The sequence below is a fragment of the Hemiscyllium ocellatum genome, chromosome 10 (genome assembly GCF_020745735.1).
Source record: "Hemiscyllium ocellatum isolate sHemOce1 chromosome 10, sHemOce1.pat.X.cur, whole genome shotgun sequence".
Taxonomy (NCBI): domain Eukaryota; kingdom Metazoa; phylum Chordata; class Chondrichthyes; order Orectolobiformes; family Hemiscylliidae; genus Hemiscyllium; species Hemiscyllium ocellatum.
This window is the reverse complement of record NC_083410.1, coordinates 84990498-85010060: the sequence shown is the minus strand read 5'-3', so window position 1 is coordinate 85010060 and position 19563 is coordinate 84990498. Positions and strand designations below refer to the sequence as shown.

Sequence of the window (19563 nt, the reverse complement as noted above, 5' to 3'; positions counted from 1 at the left end):
GCTGCATTTTGGGAAATCTTAGCAGGACTTATACACTTAATGGTAAGGTCCTAGGGAGTGTTGCTGAACAAAGAGACCTTGGAGTGCAGGTTCGTAGCGCCTTGAAAGTAGAGTCACAGGTTGATAGGATAGTGAAGGCGATGTTTGGTATGCTTTCCTTTATTGGTCAGAGTATTGAGTACGCAAGTTAGGGGGTCATGTTGTGGCTGTACAGGACATTGGTTAGGCCACTGTTGGAATATTGCGTGCAATTCTGGTCTCCTTCCTATTGGAAGGATGTTGTGAAACTTGAAAGGGTTTAGAAAAGATTTAAGGATGTTGCCAGGGTTGGAGGATTTCAGCTATAGGGAGAGCTGAACAGGCTGGGGCTGTTTTCCCTGGAGCGTCAGAGGCTGAGGGGTGACCTGTTAGAGATTTATAAAATCATGAGGAGCATGGATAGGATAAATAGACAAAGTCTTTTCCCTGGGGTCGGAGAGTACAGATATAGAGGGCATAGGTTTAGGGTGAGAGGGGAAAGATATAAAAGAGACCTAAAGGGCAACTTTTTTATGCAGAGGGTGGTAAGCGTATGGAATGAGCTGCCAGAGGAAGTGGAGAGGCTGGTACAATTGCAACATTTAAGAGGCATTTGGATGGGTATATGAATAGGAAGGGTTTGGAGGGATATGGGCCAGATGCTGGCAAGTGGGACTAGATTGGGTTGGGATATCTGGTCGGCATGGACGAGTTGGACCGAAGGGTCTGTTCCCATGCTGTACATCTATGACTCTATGACACTGAAAGGAAAGAGGAATTCAAGTTACAAAAACTTTCAAAAGGCATTAAATACTTAAAATGAAAAGTGTAAGAAGAACAGGGATGTGAAACTAATAAGAGATTAGTTCAATTTCAAAGAGATGATCTTGTTCATCAGCAGGAGCAGTTTCTCCCTATCTACCCAATCAGCCCACTTACAACTTTGTAAACTTCTATCAGATCTCCTCGAATTATTCTTCCTCCAGAGGGCAGCAGTCCCAACTTCAATTTATCCTCATAACTGAAGTTCTTTATCCCTGGAAGGATTCTTGTGAACCGCTTATGGATGTATTGGACAGAATGCGCATGTAATGTGGCACCCAGAACTGTACACAATACTCTAACTGGGGAACAATGAGTACATTACACAAGTTCAACGTCAACCTTTTGCTCTTGTATTCTATGACCCTATTAATAAAGCAGAGGATACTATACACTTTATTTACTACACTATCCTGCCACTTTCAATGGTTTGTGGAGGTCCGTTGCTCCTCCACCCTCCTTAAAGAGGTACAATTCCATTGTATTTCAATGCTCCTATTAAATTCCTTCACAACTCTGCACGAAAACCCATCTGCCACCTATCTAATTTGTCTACACCCTTCTGGAGCTCTACACAATCCTCCTCGGTTTCCAGTTTGCCAAGTTTAGTATCAGCATGCACTGGATTATTTCAAAGTTTGCAGATCTAGATCATCAATGTACACCAGGGGAAAAAAAACGCCCATTGATGATTACTATTTCCTATCAATTTTGTACCAATTGTGTTTCGGACCCTTAACTTTCATTAAGTCTGTTGTGGCACTCAAATGCCTTTTGAAAGTCCACACACACTACATTAACAGCATTCCCTCAATGAGCCTGTTGTTAACTCTTCAAAGGCTCCAGCAAGTTGGCTAAACACGATTGCCCCTTTAGAAATTCATGCTGACTTTTTAAAACCAACCCACAGTTTTCCACGTAACTAGCAATTCTACAAAGAATAATGGACTCTAGAAGTTTCCCCATCACTGCAGTTGGTCTGCAATTGTTGGGCTTAGATTTATAGTTCTGCTTTGAATAAATTCATACTCTTTACAATTTTCCAGTCTTCTAGCACCTTCCCTGAATCCAGAGAAGACAAAGATTGTGGCTACTGCCCTGCACTTTCTACTGTCCTCAAAATCCTTGGATACATTTCATCCAGTCGTGGTGCCTCATTAAATTCAGCAGTCTATCCAACACTTCTGCCTTATCAACTTCAAATCCTTCTAGTAACAGAGTTTTCTCCTCTGTCACCATCTTTGTCTCTACCATTTAACACCTCAGTCATGCTTTCAGCTTTAAATCCCATTGCTGCTCCCTAAATTAGTGCCAGTTCTCCTTTTAATATTTATGGTGGCCAAAGACAACTTTGGGACATCTCTATATTGGCTGATAGTCTTTTCTCAATTCCCCTCTGCTTTATTTGCTTTTTCATCTTCTGTCTGAATCTGTTATTCCCCAGGATTCTCAATTTTATTTTCTAATACTTGTCAGAAGCACATTTTTTCCTTTAATCTTATTTCTACCTCCATTCACAAACAAAGCGTGCTGGATTTGGTTGTTCTGCCTTTCCCGTTTGAGGGAATTACTTTCACTGTAGCTGCATTACCTCCTCTTTGAAGATGTATACAATGCTACTAAAAAAGGTAAAATTCAAACTGGGGTAGGAAGAGAAAGACCTATGAATACATGTTCATAAATGACTGAAGGTGGTATTGAGAAAACTGATTTGATACCAACTGGAGTATGTGTCCAACCCTCGTCACGTTTTAGGATATTTACAAAAGCTCTGGCAAGAGTAAGGAAGAGATTTAACAGAATGAATCCAAGGATGACAGACTTCAGTTATTCAATTAGATTGTAGAATCTAGGGCTATTCTCATTAGAGAAAGTTCGGGGAGATTTAATACAGATGCTCAAAATCATTGCAGTTTCCATTGATGGAACTGCTGAGAATGAGGGGATTCTGAATTAAGGTGATTAAATAACCAGATATCCCAACCCACCTGCCAGCACCCGGCCCATATCCCTCCAAACCCTCCCTGTTCACATACCCATCCAGATGCCTTTTAAATGTTCCAATTGTACCAGTCTCCACCATTTCCTCTGGCAGCTACATCACTGTTTAAAAATATTATGATTTGGAACAGAGAGAGTGGAGGAGTTAGCTCAAATAATTAACAATTGAAAAGAACTTGCAGGAAAGGGTAAGAGAGAGTCTAGCTAGACTGTTCCTACAGAAAGCTGGCATGAAGTTAATGGGTTAACTAACAGAATGATCCTTAATACAAAGAATGAGTGCAGAGGCCAAAATTGTGCATTAGATACACAAAGAAATGATGGACCTTTTGAGTAGAGGAGCAAAAGTCGTAGTTTCACTCGCTACAATATCGCCCCCTGGTGCAGTTTTTTTTGTGCAACAAGCATAAAAATGAACTTGTTCTCAGCATAATTTAGGAATGTTGCCCTTGATGTTCTTGCAGTACATTTGCAAGCAGTTTTTTGGATGAGAAGGGTAAATCTCAGGATGTAAATATTAACAATAGGCTGTGGGTAATAGCTGACAGTGCTGGCATGTGCTCTTACACAATAAAGAAAGTCAGGTCTGTTGTGTATTACTCACTCTGGCATGTTTCAGCTCCAGCTCAGTCATTTCAATCAAGTTTTTTCGAAATGCTCCCACTCGCCTGGCTCTGAATGCAGTCAGTTCTGAAAACAGGAGAACAAAGTTTAATCTTCATCCTTACATTGTGGCAAAGGGTTTCCTTAGAATTTAGGATCTTGTACCTTGCTTCGCAGACTCTGAAAGCTTTTCAAATTTCTGACCACACATTTGATGCTGGAGCTCTGCCTGTTTCACGTCTTTACCCTTCATTCGAGCCTTATCTAAGGCTTTGTTGGCATTTTCATAATCAACAAGAGCCCTTGCTCTCCTGTACAGAAGATCCTGGATTAATAGAAAAGTACTGCATTAATATACTTTAATAAAATACAGCTATTTGAATTCAGTGCCAATTGTACAGTCTAAATGCAGGTCATCAAATTAAACTTTGTAATCCTCAATTTTACAATGTTCAAACAGAAGGCAGCAGTTCAGCCCCTTACTGTTTTGCCATTTAACCTTGATCTGGTTAAGTCTATTTACCTTGGTTTGCTCATTATTGTTGTTATAGAGTCAGAGAGATGTACAGCACAAAACATACCCTTCCGCCCAACTCATCCATGCTGACCCAATATCGTAACCTATCCAAGTCCAATTTGCCAGCAACTGGCCCCTATCCCTCCAAACCCTTTCTATTCATATACCCAGCCAGAGGCCTTTTAAATGCTGCAATTGTACCAACTTTCTTCACTTCTTCTGGCAGGTCATTCCATTCTCACACCACCCTCTGCATGAAAAAGTTGCTCCTTAGGTCTCTAATATCTTTCTCCTCTTACCCTAAACCTATGCCCTCGAGGTCTGGACTCTTCCCCCACTCCAGGGAAAAGACCTTGTCTGTTTAATCCTATCCATGCCCCTCCTTATCTTATAAACGTCTAAAAGGTCACCCCTCAGCCTCCCATGCTTCAGGGAGAACAGCCCCAGCTTATTCAGCCTCTCCCTATAGCTCAAATCCTCCAACCCTTGTAAATCTTTTCTTAACCCTTTCAAGTTTCACAACATCCTTCCAACAGGAAGGAGACCAGAATTGCATGCAATATTCCAAAAGTGGTCTAACCAACGTCCTATTCAGCTGCAACATGACCTCCTAACTCCTATGCTCAATGCTTTATTCAGAATGTCTATTTGCAAGACAGTTCTAGATTTCCACTACCCACTGAGAAAAAGTCCCTTGCAGCCTAGCTCTACACTAAAAGGAATCCAGAGCAGAGGGCACAATCTGAGGAGGAATTAGAAGTTAAAATGTGAGAGAAATATTCTGCCTTGTTGAAATCTGGATTAATGTAAGTTAGACTAGGATGTTCAAATACCAGGATGGGAATTACATCAAAAACCCTTTTGGTTTAAATTTTGTTTTGTTACATAACTCCATAATGAAATGCAATGCACCAAAGATGATCTTTGCAGTGAGGCCAGGGTGCCTGGTCACTTCATATTCCTGGTGATATCCTGGTTTACCAATCTGAAAACTTAAATAATACTTGATAAACTGCTGGATTCAATAGTTTAAATTTTACAGATAGCTTTGGAATCAGACCAATCCCTTTAACAGGAATGCTATAAATTTTACTTAAATCTATAATTTTAAAACAGACAAACTGCACACAGCAAACTGCCATTAACAGAACTAGGATAATGGCCAGATAATCTGCTGTGGTGATTTCAGTTAAGAATAAATATTGACTGGCAGGGAAAAATTAACAATCTTCTTCAAAATAGGATCTTTTATGTCTACTTGTGAAGGCATCTCTTGGCAATATAGCACTGAAGTATAAATTTAGATTGGGTATTTAAATTTCTGAAAGGGTTTTGAACCCATGACTTCTAATTCTAATCTTTAAGAGGACTGAGTGCCAGTAGCTAAGCTAAAGTTGAAAAAGCAGCCCATTTTTGGAGAATACTTTACAGTCTTTAGGCTTGGAATATGCAGCAACTGGAGGGGAAACATTACGATGGTCTTAAGTTGCGCCAAAAACAAAACCTGACAACTAGCACTAGCTGGAAATAGTTAACAATGTGTTGAAGAAATATTGCGTAGCTATGAATGAAATAAAAAAAGTTTCCTATTGCTCTTAAAATATGATGCAATGCTTCAAAGCTGTGACAAAGGGTCAGTTAGACTCAAAATGTCAGCTCTTTTCTCTCCTTACAGATGCTGCCAGACCTACTGAGATTTTCCAGCATTTTCTCTTTTGGTTTCAGATTCCAGCATCCACAGTAACTTGCTGTTATCCTAGTTACAAGGGCCATATTGCAACACTGGGATTATTAGGAATTTTGGCAGAGTAAGTCAATTTTACGAACATAATCCAAAAAAAAAAGGACTTTGACTAAGAATCAGTACTTGGTTAAGAAGCAGAATAGAAATTAGGATTTTTAAAATTTTATCTCTTTCCAAATACAGCATTGAAATATACCATTGTAAAGGGTAATGGAAGCAGATTAAACTAAGGAAAATGGATTAAAACTTGAAAATAAAAAATTTATAGGGTGAAAGGAAAATAGTAGAGGAATAGGAATAGCTGGATAATTCTTCCAAAAAACTTAGACAATAATGATGATTGCCCATTCTAATGCTGTAAGGTTCATATGGATATAGTAATTAGGACAAGGAATGGAGTCAAATGGCTCCGAGCCTACGCCACTATTCAAGATGCTTGTGACCTCAACTCTATTTTCCTACCTATACCCTGATACTGAGTCCTGACTATTGAGGGTGTCAATTTACCTCAGGTGTTGAAAATATTCAATGACCCTCCCTAAACCACTAATCTCAAAAAAGGAATTATCCATTTAAAACAGGTAAAAGGAGGAATTTCTTCTAAGGGAAGAAAATCTGAAGTTCTTTGCCACAGAGGGCAGTCGAAGTCGGTACGTTAAGTTTATTCAAGGAAGAGCTATGCAGATTTTTAAAGTCAGTAAGGGTATCAGGGGTTTTGGGAAGACAGACAGGGAAGTGGATTTGAGCATAGTTACATCAGCTATGATCTCGCTGAATGATTAAGCAGACTTTATGGCTCTAGGACTACTTCTGCTCCTAACTCTTATGGTAGAAACACCAGGATGAGTTGTTGAATGTATTTTTGTTCATTCCAATAAAGATCAATTTAATTTAAAAATTGCAAGATGATCTTAGCAGCATGGTGGCTCAGTAGTTAGCACTACTGCCTCACAGCACCAGGGTTGTGGGTTCAAATCCAGCCTCGGGCGACTGTCTGTGTAGAGTTTGCACATTCTCCCAGTGTCTGAATGGGTTTCCTCCCACAGCCAAAGATGTGCAGATCAGGTGAATTGGCCATAATAAATTGCCCATAATGCTAGGTGTGTTAGTCAGTGGGAAGTGTGTCTGGGTGGGTTGGTCTTCAGGGGGTTGGTGTGGACTGGTTGGGCCAAAGAGCCTTTTTCACACTGTAGGGAATCTAATTTTTAAATAAAATCTCAAAGATATCCATTTTACAAGGAAATACACACAGGGAGGATAAACAGAATTCATAGTCCCTATTTACTTTAACAAAAAACAAAATCATAGCACCATTATTTAACTGCCAGAAAACCTGGCAAGGGCTGAACAGAATAGTTCATGAAATATTAGAAACAAATCCTGAAATCTAGGATGGCTTCCAGGATTACAAACCTAGAGGCAATTTTGAAAAGTCACATGCCTCAGTTATATTACCTTTGCTGCCTGTATATCCCTCATATAGTATTTTAACAGTTCTGTCATCTTCAAGTCTTCATCGCTTGACACTCTTCCTTCTACTTTCTGTGAATGGTGGGGGCATGGAAAGAGAAAGAAATAAATCATTAAAAAAAGGGATTTGTTGTTCATAAGCCAGTTTAACCAATCAGGTCAATTCAAACCAGATATTTAAACATCTAATTTTAAGTTCAAATTCCACTGTCCATCAAAAAAAGCTGTAATAAGTGCTCAGTAATAATAAATCATCGGTACGGTTAAGAGTAGTTGGCTGAGGTAGGAGCAAGGACAGAGGTAGTTGATCAGCTCTTCAGGCACGAGCCTAAAAATCACTCCATATGTTAGTGTGGATGAAGTGTTTCTCTTTGTTGTGTGTAGCTCGTTTGCTGGTTTGCGTGATGGCAAACCTTCAAAAAGAACAGTGACTGCACTGTGTGCCATCTATTGGACACTGCAGCAATTCATCAAGGTATTTAAATGGCTCCTCAAATGCATGTACTACATCTAGAACAAAAACAGATGAATGGTACCACGTCCAATTCATTCACAAATCAATAGAAAAAGTGGTAAGTAGGAAGTTCCAAGATTTCCCTCCAAGAGATTGTAGGAACACTTTCACCACAGACAGTAGCACTTTGAAGTCACCCACCATCTTCTGTTGCGTAACTACAGTTGGGGTAATAAACAGTAGCTTTGTCAGTGATGTACACGTGAATTTGTTTTGCACTGGAAAGAAGTTTTAATTACTGTTTCCATGGCAAATAGTTTGTTTCAGAGGGCTGAACCTAGAGGATTGAATGGCAATAATACCAGATCGGCTGAGATAACATCCAATCGTTTCAGACCTGATTCAACCTGGTTGAACGTTTTACCAATGTAGACACCCACTATGCTGCTATCACTCACTCATCTCTCAGAGGATGACCAAATCCTGAAAAGGTGAGATTTGACAGCCTCTGGTTTCTCCATTGGAGGAGCTTTTTTGGTTTTGCACAGTCTTTTCAGCAGGGACTGTTTCTTCGATGCAAGCCTCTGCTCACACACCCCTGTGGACCCATACAATATAACTGCATATAACCCATAGAACATATCAAGGAACTGAACCATTTTATTTTGAAGTAAAATTTCCTGAAAGTCCTTTTCTTGTTTTACTCAGTCAGCTGTTTTCACCTAACTAGCAAAAACTGGCAAATAATTAGTCATTCTGGGTACAAATCTGGTCTAGATAGGCAGTTTAGCATTAGCTCTATTGCAACATCTGGAACAGAAACAATGAAGGATCATGAATGAGCTCCTCTGCACTCGTGGTACACGTTTGAACTATGCCTCCACCCATCAGTTTGGTTCAGTACACTTTCTTCAGTAAATAAATTCAAAACTGTTGCCATTAGGACAACAAGGGTTTTCACATGTAGAGCATTGGAATTTCCTTTGCTTAAATTGAGACTTTTAATTATAATGCATGTGGTAAGGAGAACCACCACACTGGGCATAAACTTATAAGGGCTCAGTAAGGAAGAGATTGTGCCCTCAGAAATTTAAATTTTGACTCTTAAACTAAGCATCAGGTGTGGACAGTAGCAAAGAAAATATGGAGTTACACCAAAAATAAATTTGTTTGATGATTATAAAACATATATAAACACCTCACCTGAATAGACACAGATGGAAGGGAAGCAGCTACTCATCTCATTCTCCCTGTTCCAGTAATCATTTAAATCATAGCATTTCAGTTTCACTACTCCATTGATAAACTTTTGTTCCATATCCCTTAAAAATATTTACTGAACAAAAAATCCCTCAGTCAAGACAATTTAAATTTGGACAGTGGAGAGCTAGATCCATTTACATTTCCCAGTCTCACTCCTGAAGAGCCTACATCATATTGTGCCAGTGTGCTGGAACCCTGCATTTAACCAAGTCCTTTACTGAAATAGGGCCTTTACTTTTCTTAAAAATAAGGCTTCAGTTTCCTTCTCCCTTTCCTTCCTAAGTTCCTGTGCAACCAGATTTACAGTATTCTGATCAAAACACACCTCAGTAACTAGATATTCACTTGAATTAGGAGAAAGTGAGGACTGCAAATGCTGGAGATCAGAGCTGAAAAGTGTGTTGCTGGAAAACGCAGGTCAGGCAGCATCCAAGGAGCAGGAGAATCGACGTTTCGGGCCTAAGCCATTTTCTGAAGGGCTTATGCCCGAAACGTCGATGATCCTGCTCCTTGGATGCTGCCTGACCTGCTACGCCTATTCACTTGCATTGCCGTAGGTTCCACAGGTATGTGCCCAGAGCTGGAAAATGGGACGAGTGTCATCAGATCTTCATTGATTGCAGCAGATGTGATGGCCAAATGGTCTCCTTCCCTAAATGGACATGGCACATCTTCAGTGCAGCTGACGTTTTGCATGGTCTTCCTTGGCTCTTTCCAACTACTTTGCATATTCCTCAGCTTTTTCCTCCCTTGGTTCCGGAAACAAAGCTTAGCCTTTTAAAATGACATGCATAACAGAGACAGGCCTGCCCCATTTGTTGAGACACCTGAAGCACCACATTAGCCTACTAGCCAGTTGGAGACAAAGGAACCTCCCAGGAAAGGCAAAAACAGATAAGAACCCAGACACAATTAGGCAAAAACCTCAGGAGATGGGAATCAAGTCCAGGAGACTACAGTAACCATGGTTATTATTCCTACAAAGTGGGATTCAACAAACAGGGATTACAAAACTACTGCATCAGGCCAAAAACATTTAAACCCCTCAATATTCTCATTGCATCCTGCAACTTATAACTCATTCGCATTTTTTGTTTTTCACAAGCCGAAAGGATTTCTCAGTAACTACTCTGCAACTTACAAAGTGAAAGATGGCAACAAAAAAAAAATCAGTAAATTAACTCTTGCCATCTTTGAGGATTTCACTAACTCCAATCTTACTACAACTGTTCGTTGACCCTCAGCAAGGATGTGAATAAATAACCGGAGAACTAAATCTCTCAAAATCAATCAAGAAACCACACCACTTAATTGGTTTGCCCAGTTAAGCGAATGAAAAATTCATGAAGTAGAGATTTTCCAATGACAGCAATATTTGTGAAAATCCAGATTAATACAATCAAAGTTTGAGACTTCTAGTAACATTATTAAAAAATAAATGAACTAGCAAAGGAGTTGTTTCATCTGAAGTTAGTATTCAAACCATCATCTACTCATTGTGATCTCACCTTTATGTAACACTGAAGTACCAGCCAACATATTGGCATCAATTCCTAAAATCATTAAAAAGGTTGTGGCAAGAAAAGCAAATTTAGTCATCCAATATTTGTGGCTTGACGGATTAGTTTGGTCAAGGGTATCATAGATATGGAGCTATGACTTAGAACTCTTGTGGAGCATACTGGAAGGACCAAATAGCCTACTCCTTCCAAGTCAAATGCTCTGTTGTAGGTCACCTGTCAGCTACCAGAATGGTGGGACAGATGCACTCTTTTCCTTAAGCAAAGCACTACAAAACAATAGTGAATCCCTATGGATAACATGCAACTTTTAAACTTATGTCCAAGTTATTGTTTGCAATTATTTTTTAATTAGCACCGAAATAATCCAGACTTACCCTGAGCTTTTCAAACAGGTCTGAAAGCTTCATGTAGTAGCTAGAAAGAGAAATCACATTTTCATTCATTAAGAATGATTTGTATTCCTCACATTATTTTTCTCTTCAACAATAATTTTGTTTGATACAAAGGGTTGACCCGGTAATGAATATAAAAATTAAAGACAAACACTTGCCACTTCCAATTTAAACCTGCTGAATGCTGTCTATGCTACACATGTCACAGAGGAACAACTTTCAAGCCCCAAATTCTTGCTCTCTAATTATTATGCAGAGAGATTGGTGGCATAGATTTGATGGGCTGAAGGACCTCTTCTATACTGTATATCATGAACCTTCCAGCTCACTTCTGCCTTTGTATTTCTAATTAGACACCTTTTAAGTTGTGCATGGAGTCTGAGGAGATAGGAGAAGCACTAAATGAATATTTTCCATCAGTAATCATACTGGAAAATGACAATGTTGAGATACAGACTACTAGACTAGACAGGATTGAGGTTCACAAGGAGATGGTGTTAGCAATTCTGGAAAGTATGAAAATAGATAACTCGCCTGGGCTGGATGGGATTTATCCTAGGATCCTCTGGGAAGCTAGGGAGAAGATTGCAGAGCCTTTGGCTTTGACCTTTATGTCATCATTGTTTACAGGAGGAGTGCCACAAGACTGGAGGATAGCAAAAGTTGTCCCGTTGTTCAAGAAGGGGAGTAGAGACCACCCTGGCAATTATAGACCAACGAGCTTTACTTTAGTTCTGAGTAAAGTGTTGGAAAAGGTTATAGGAGAGAGAATTTATCATCTGGAGAGGAATAGGTTAATTAAGGATAGTCAACACAGTTTTGAGAAGGGTTGGTTGTGCCTCACAAACCTTATAGAGTTCTTTGAGAAGGTGACCAAACAAGTGGATGGGGGTAAGTGATTGAATTGGTGCATATGGATTGCAGTAAGGCGTTTGATAAGATTCCCCACAGCAGGCTATTGCTCAAAATACAGAGGCATGGGATTGAGGGTGATTTAGGGGTGTGGATCACAGATTGGCTAGCTGAAAGACGACAGAGGGTGGTGGTTGATGATGCTCATCCTGGGGTCCTGGGTGTACCGCAAGGATTTGTTTTGGGGCCACTGTTTGTCATTTTTATAAATAACTTGGATGAGGGCATAGAAAGAAAATTTGCGGATGACATTAAAAGTTGGTGGAGTTGCAGATAGTGCCGAAGGATGTTGCAGGTTAGAGGGACATAGATAAACCGCAGCATTGGGCCAAGGGGTGGCAAATGGAGTTTAATGTGGAGAAGTGCGAGGTGATTCACTTTGGAAGGAGCAACAGAAATATAAAGAGTACTGGGGTAATGGTAAGATTTTTGGTAGTGCAGATGAGCAGAGAGACCGTGGTGTCCATGTGCATAAATCCCTGGAAGTTGCCTTCCAGGTTGATAGAGCTGTTAAGGCAGCATACAGTGTGTTAGCTTTTATTGGTGGAGGGATTGAGTTTCAGAGCCACGAGGTCATGGTGCAGCTGTACAAAACTCTGGTGCAGCCGCACTTGGAATATTGCGTACAGTTCTGGTCACCACGTTATAGGAAGGATGTGGAAAGGGTTCAGAGAAAATTTACTAAGATGTTGTCCTGTATGGAGGAAAGGTCTTATGAAAACTGAGGGACTCAAGGTTATTTTTGTTAGAGAGAAGGTTGAGAAGTGACTTAATAGAGACATGAGCAGAAGGTTAGATAGGGTGGACAGTGGGAGGTTTTCTCCTCATTTCTTGATAGCTAGCATGAGGGGATATGGCTCAAAATTGGGGGGTGATAGATATAGGACAGATATCAGAGGCATTTTCTTTACTCAGACAGTAGTAGGGGCATGGAATGCCCTGCTTGCAACAACAGTAGATTTGCCAACTTTAAGAGTATTTAAATGCTTATTGATAGGCATATGGACGATAATGGAATAGTGTAACTTAGATGGGCTTCAGATTGGTTTCACAGGTTGGCACTGAGGGCAGAAGGCCCTATACTGCACTGTAATGTTTAACCTAGCTTGCTCTTTCCCAAATCAGGTCACCCAAACTCTGAAGCTCCTTCAAAAAAGTCTCCTTACAGTTGAGGCACTTTCATACTTGCAACACTTAGGGCAAAAAAAAACTCAATGCTCGATTGCTAGCCCATCTACCTTGAACATCCATAACCTTTCATCATCAGCAATGTACATTGTCTACAGGACATACTACAACAATTGGGACAACACCCTCTACATACCTCAAAAGAACTAAACAGGACAAGGACAGCAATTACATGGTAATACCATCACCAATTCTGAAAAGCCACACTATACATTGGAGTTGTTACAGCATTGCTGGTTAAGATCCTAGAACATCTACCCAATGAGATTATTGAAGTGCCTTCACCACAGACTGCAATGAGTCAAGGCAGAAGCTCATCTCACTACCTTCTTGACTAGAGACAAGTAGATAATGCTATTCCAGGGCAGCTGAAAATATTTCATTTCTTTTTTAAATAAGGAGAAAGAAACATGTCTGTGGGAGTTTGCAACGAGGGCACATCACTTCTCAGGTTCAACCAGGATATGATCATGTAGATGAGAAAAGGACTTACTTGTTCAGTGGAGCTTTATTGTCTATTGCAAGTTCATTCAAGGAAGAGGATAAACTAAGGTAATCATCAGAAACATCTGGAGAAAGAGACAGCACCAATCAAAATAAGCTGGGTTGGCAGTCAACTTAATTTTTTTTTAAAAAACTGCATAAAAGCTATTTATAAAACAAAAGCTAGTGAAATATAAACAGGCAGACTGACACATACTTTTGTGAACTCTAGTCATTTTTTCTGCCTTTGTTGCTGAGTCTTTAATTTTGACACCATATTCTACAAGAAATGTCTTCTCATGTTCAAAAAACTCATCGGCATCCTGCACAAAGGAAAGTAAAAAAGGTTATTTTAAGAAACATGTATGGTACAGTAAACAACTATGCACCCAAAAGGTTTGGGTCAGTTTTGTGCTTGACACAAGTCTCCTCTCATTATTACATCTAAAGTGTCCCCAACACCGTGTGGGCGGCACGGTGGCACAGTGGTTAGCACTGCTGCCTCACAGCGTCTGAGACCCGGGTTCAATTCCCGACTCAGGCGACTGCATGTGTGGAGTTTACACATTCTCCCCGTGTCTGCGTGGGTTTCCTCCGGGTGCTCCGGTTTCCTCCCACAATCCAAAGATGTGCGGGTCAGGTAAATTGGCCATGGTAAATTGCCCGTAGTGTTAGGTAAGGGGTAAATGCAGGGGTATGGGTGGGTTGCGCTTCGGCGGGTCGGTGTGGACTTGTTGGGCCGAAGGGCCTGTTTCCACACTGTAAGTAATCTAATCTAATCTAATCTTCTGACTTGTTTCTCTCGTCCCCATCTTAACTTCATCCAGTCTATGCTCCTCAACCAATTGAGGAGGTAACAAGTTCCACATTCTAGCCACTAAGAATTGAATTTTGCATATTATAAATTATGACCCTAGTGTCAAACATAAAATTAGAATAAGTCCATTCAAGTGAGATGTCAAGATACTCTGCTAAAAGACAAGTGGAAATCTCAAAATCCCATCCCACAGACATTTCAACTTTAAAGTTCGATGGTCATATAAATTTATTTCAGAATGAAGGGAGATTGACTGTTGCAAGGCAAAACTATCAAGCACAATGGAACCAAATTGGAGAGAAGTTAGATTTACCATAACCAAAAATTGAATGATAGAACATTTATGAAAAAGTAGCATGTCCTATACCCATTTCTATGACCCACATTAAAATAGAGCATATCAGAAATCCCCTCTTGAAACAGCCTTGACTACCAGTACTAAAGTTCCAAGCTGATGTGGAAAACCAAGCTTCATTAGAAACTCTTCAAGAGTGTGGTGCTGAAAAAGCACATGTCAGGCAGCAGAGGAGCAAGAGAATCAATGTTTCAGATATAAGCCTGAAACGTCGATCCTCCTGCTCCTCAGATGCTGCCAGATCTGTGCGCTTTTCTAGTCCCACATTCTCGACTCTGATCTCCTGCATCTGCAGTCCTCACTTTCTCCCTTCATTAGGGCCTAAACTGGGCATGCATATTCCAACGATGTCCAGCTTCAGACAGCTCTGGCATAGTCAAATTGCTAAACTACAGTGGAATGCTGCTCAATCTACAGTAACATTGTGTAGCATTTAGCAGCACAGAAACAGTACATTTGACCCATGGGATCTGTTGGCATTGTCCTGCTTTATTCAAGCCTTTGCTTGAATGTGCTGGCACAGTTAGATTAAGTGAAGTGAGATAAACAGGTGGGAGAAGGGAATAGGAGGCAAGATTGTAAAGTCAGATGAAAAGGAATGGGAAGAGGCTTGTGAAGCAAAAAAAAATTGATCTAATTTGGTGCTGTAAATACTAATAATTAAATGCAGTAAGAGGCTGAGGGGTGATCTGATAGAGGTATATAAAACTAGCGAGAGGCACAGAGTCTTGTTCACAAATGTCTGGGCTTAAACAGTAGAGGGCACAGGTTTAACCGGAGAGGAGGAAGTTTTTAAAATGGAGATGCGAGAGGCAGGTTTTTATTGGCTTATTTTTGATGGATTGATAAATTTGATTAATTTAGTGTGCAGAAGTTCATGCTCATGTCCATAGAGACTAATATACTTTTGTCCTACTTTTGTGGGTGGAATTGGTGGCAACCAGTCACTGATGTGGCAGCTGTGACAGTGAGGCAATTAGAAACAAAGAGAAAACAGAAACAGTTTTCTATTTGGCCCTTCGAGCCTATGACAGGATGGATTTTAACAACTCCAAAAAAGTCACTCAGAAGTTGACACTAGCTTGTCAAAAAAAATGTTGTCTTATAAACTCAAGTTTTTTTCTGAATATAAATGTCACCATCTAAGTTATATTTATATCCCAAATTTCTATACTCCTTAAAAGTGAGTTAATGCCGAAGTTACCCTGGCTCCAGAGACGAGTACTTCATCAGCACTTTTCATCATACTCTTCAAAAATCCACCAAACATCTCTTTTGTGTTCTTCCTTCGGACACTTAGCTAAGATACAAAACAGAAGGTGGTTATAATCAGGTGAAATACAAATTAGCAATGATTTACTTGAACAGGGGAAAGTTGAGGACCTGAAGGACTTTGAGCTTGAGAACAGCTTTTTCCAGTAGACAGCGGAAGCTCAGTTTACAGGATGTGCTTACAAACATTAGCACAGATTGGACAGATTCAAAAACTAGCACGAGATCCCTCCCACTCTGTTCATCTATGAAATCACCACTTATTTTTGAGTATGAAACTTGAAGTTATTGGGTTCTGGCAGAAACAGACATTATGTATTTTTAAGCCCAGAATATCATCTCACTGTAACAAAAGCATACACTGAGATGCTAGAAATCTGAAATAAAAAGAGAAAGTGCTGGAGAACCTCAGCAGGTCTGGCCACATCTGTAGACAGAATAACAGGGTTAATAGGATTCCTTGGCTCTGAAGAACAGTCAGACTTGAAACGTTAACCCAGTTTCAAATCTCATGTGGTCAGGCCTGCTAAAATTGTCTGGTATTTTCAACAACTTTGTTGATTAAACATGAGGCCAGAGCTCCAACTTATGAAATTATGCATAGGTATTAAATAATGTTAGCATTAATTTGTCAAGTTAACAGAGTAGACCTGTCAATCCTCAAGTGCGTTTCTAAAAAATTCTCATCAAGTGAATCACTATACAGACAGAAGAAAATTGCTGGGCTGTGAAAAGAGCGGGAATACTGGGACTAACTGGTCAACTGTTTAAAAGAACTAGCACAATGTGTCGAATGGCTTCCTTCGGTGTTATAATTACTGTATATTTTTCACAAAAAATAACAAAAGCACTAACTGTAGGAAATCACAAAATGATGCAATGTGAAGCAGGCTGTTCTGCCTATTGTGCTTGTACTGACTAATTAATTCAGTCATCCAAGACATCTCATTTCTGAGCTCCATCCCAATAGCTATGCAATTTCCACCCACCTCTCCCAATCAAGTAAATATCCTATTTCCTTTCAAAAGTCACTGAGAGCATTCTACATTAAACTTGATAGCGTTTTAAAAAACATCTTTGAATTGCATTGAATTATTTTGCCAAACACTTGCAAAAATCAGTGTCCTTGGACTGTCAACTGATGCTTGTAGCATGTAGCTTCTTTTCTAATATATCAAAACATTGAATTTTGCATACTTTTATCAAATCTCAACTTTTCCCTCAAGTGCAGAATTAGTTGCATTCTCTCCACATAACTGAAATCCCACATCTAATATCTCTCCTCCATTTCCAAGGCTTACACATACTTTGTAAAATAGAATTGAATATTACCCTAGTTGAAACCAAACTAGTGAACATAACTACTTAATGTTTACACTTTTTCTCACAATTAATAAAGTGAAGAATCCCATATTTCTTGAGCCTTCTCAACTTGTACACCAGAATGCTGGGACATATACCCCAAAGTTTCTAGATTCCTGCACTAGCTTTAAAATCCTACCATTAAGTTCATATTGCCCCACTCATTCTTCCTACTAAAAAGATATTACATCACACTTCCCTCTTAAATTTCGTTAGCTATGTGCCTGACCTCAATAAGCTTCACTTCCTAAATTATCTACTATCTTCACTGTTTATTACATTTTTAAGTTTTATACAATCGGCAAAATTTTAAAATTATGCCCAAGTCCAGGTTATGAATACAAAGCAGAGTCGTCCTAATACCAACTGCTAGTGACACTACTATATTTGCTGCCAGTCTGAAAAACAGTCACTTACCATTACTCTCTGCTTTTCTGATTTTCTTCAGTTTCAGCCAAAGAATAATTCCACGAGTAACAAATGATTATGCTCAAGATTCTGAAACAGAATTTCAATCTTGCCCAGTTTAAGTTGCAAAACTAAGGAAAGGTGCTGAATTATTATAAAAATCCAATATCTACACTGAAAAGACAGACCTTGCACGTCTGCGATGCTTGTTATGATCCTTCAAGCTCCCACACTTTTCCTATTAAGTGTTCGGTAGTCACTTATGTAGTATAAAAACATGGCAATCAATTTCTGCAAAGCTACCTCTCTCAATGACAAATCACTACATAAATGTGTTTAGTGGTTTCAGTTGAAGAATAAATATGGGCCAGGAGCAGGTACAGAGCTCCCATGCTCCTCTCTGAATAGCTCAGATGGAGTGACAGTAGGAGAGGGCTTAATGTCTTATTTAAAAGGTAACATTCACTAGTGCTGCACTGTGTTAGCAAGAGACCTGAACCCATAACCTCAACAGGTTACACTGCTTCCAAATGAGCCACAAAAGAGAACTTGCCATCCCCTGCTAGTCTGGTTCACACCAGGCACACTATGTGGGTGACTACATATCTGACAGGCCTAAAAAGCCACTGGGTATTTATATATAGATATATTTTTAAAAAGCTTAAGGAAGTAACCCATTAGCTAGTTCTTGCTCAAGAATATGCTAATGTGTGCCAGCCTTATTAACGCAGCGCACGCTCAGAGAACAGAACCTTTAAATGCTGTAATATTGTGCTCTCAGTATTTAGGAGTAAAATTCATACAGACACCATTTAATTGTTGGAATAAGTAGTTGAAAACACCCACTGTGCAGTGCTCTGAAATAATTTGCTTTTTGAAGGTCCCCACTGAGTTGCACAGGTTTGTCAGTTGGTGCCAATTCAATAAATGAAAATAATTGCTCATTACATACTCCTTGACGATCAGCCAGGCTTTCCAACTTGCCATCTACTTGGATTGATGGGATAGAATCTTAATTTTACTCATTACATTCAGCTTTTAAATAAATGTTTCCTCTCTGCCAACATTTGCATACAAGTACAATATTTAAGTCTGACAGGTGTATAGTGATAGACTTGACTGCTTGTAATTCACCATATATTAAGATGTTAGTTTCAACAATGCAGTCAGACTGGCATTCTTGGCACGCAAGTCAAGAACAGAACTCTTATGATACCATTAAATAATCAAGCAGCATTAGAATGAGATTCCCAGGGGATGAAGAAGAAAGATTTTGGACACAAGTGCCTGTCGTTTTATTGGCTTTTAGACACTGCATTTGCTTTTCTAGGCTGCAGATACCATTGATCAATTCAAGGATTAATATAGCAGCCTTTTAACTGCAATTTCAAACAAAATCACTAGATTCTGAAAAAGGTGACAGTAGTTGCAACTATTGATTGGAAAGCTGTGTTGACCTGTTTCAGAAGGCCTGTCACATCATATACCACCGAGACACAAGAAAGGCCAGTGTAAAGCCTTCTGTCAGGATAAAGGACCCTGGAGCAGACATCCTACCTGCAGACTAAAGGCCAGAAGCTCTATCGAGGAAATTGCAGCTGTTACTGGTACAGCACTACCAAAAGTCTACTATTGTTGCTAGATCCTGGGTGAGTGATGGTGGAAGGAGTGAGTTGTTATGAGGGAAAGAGGGGTTTGGCAAGAAGGGCAAGACAGTGGTTCTCTGTGGGACAACATTCCCAATGCCAGGATCTTTGACCACCGTACTAGAGGTGGTGATGGCCCAGTGGTATTGCCTTTGGACTAGTAATCCAGAGAGCTAGGTTGTGTTGAGGTTTCAATCCCACCACAGCAAGGTGCGGTAATTTAAATTCAATAAAAATCTTGCCTTTACAAAATGTCAAATGACAGCCACAAAATAATGGAGTTCAATACAGATAAAGGCAAAGTGATGCATTT

General features: G+C 39.7%; 2 protein-coding genes across 2 annotated transcripts in view; one reads left to right on the top strand and one right to left on the bottom strand.

Annotated features, from left to right (window-relative positions):
- Positions 1–19563, top strand: part of mgme1 (mitochondrial genome maintenance exonuclease 1) — a 109991-nt gene that overhangs the window by 26199 nt on the left and 64229 nt on the right. The window lies entirely within an intron of this gene.
- Positions 1–19563, bottom strand: part of snx5 (sorting nexin 5) — a 48697-nt gene that overhangs the window by 2373 nt on the left and 26761 nt on the right. The window contains exons 7-13 of the mRNA XM_060831020.1: positions 15767–15862; positions 13608–13713; positions 13401–13476; positions 10790–10829; positions 7161–7247; positions 3610–3769; positions 3446–3531 (exon numbers count right to left, since the gene is read on the bottom strand). Coding sequence (XP_060687003.1) covers positions 3446–3531; positions 3610–3769; positions 7161–7247; positions 10790–10829; positions 13401–13476; positions 13608–13713; positions 15767–15862 — 651 coding nt within the window. The remainder of the gene's footprint in view (positions 1–3445; positions 3532–3609; positions 3770–7160; positions 7248–10789; positions 10830–13400; positions 13477–13607; positions 13714–15766; positions 15863–19563) is intronic.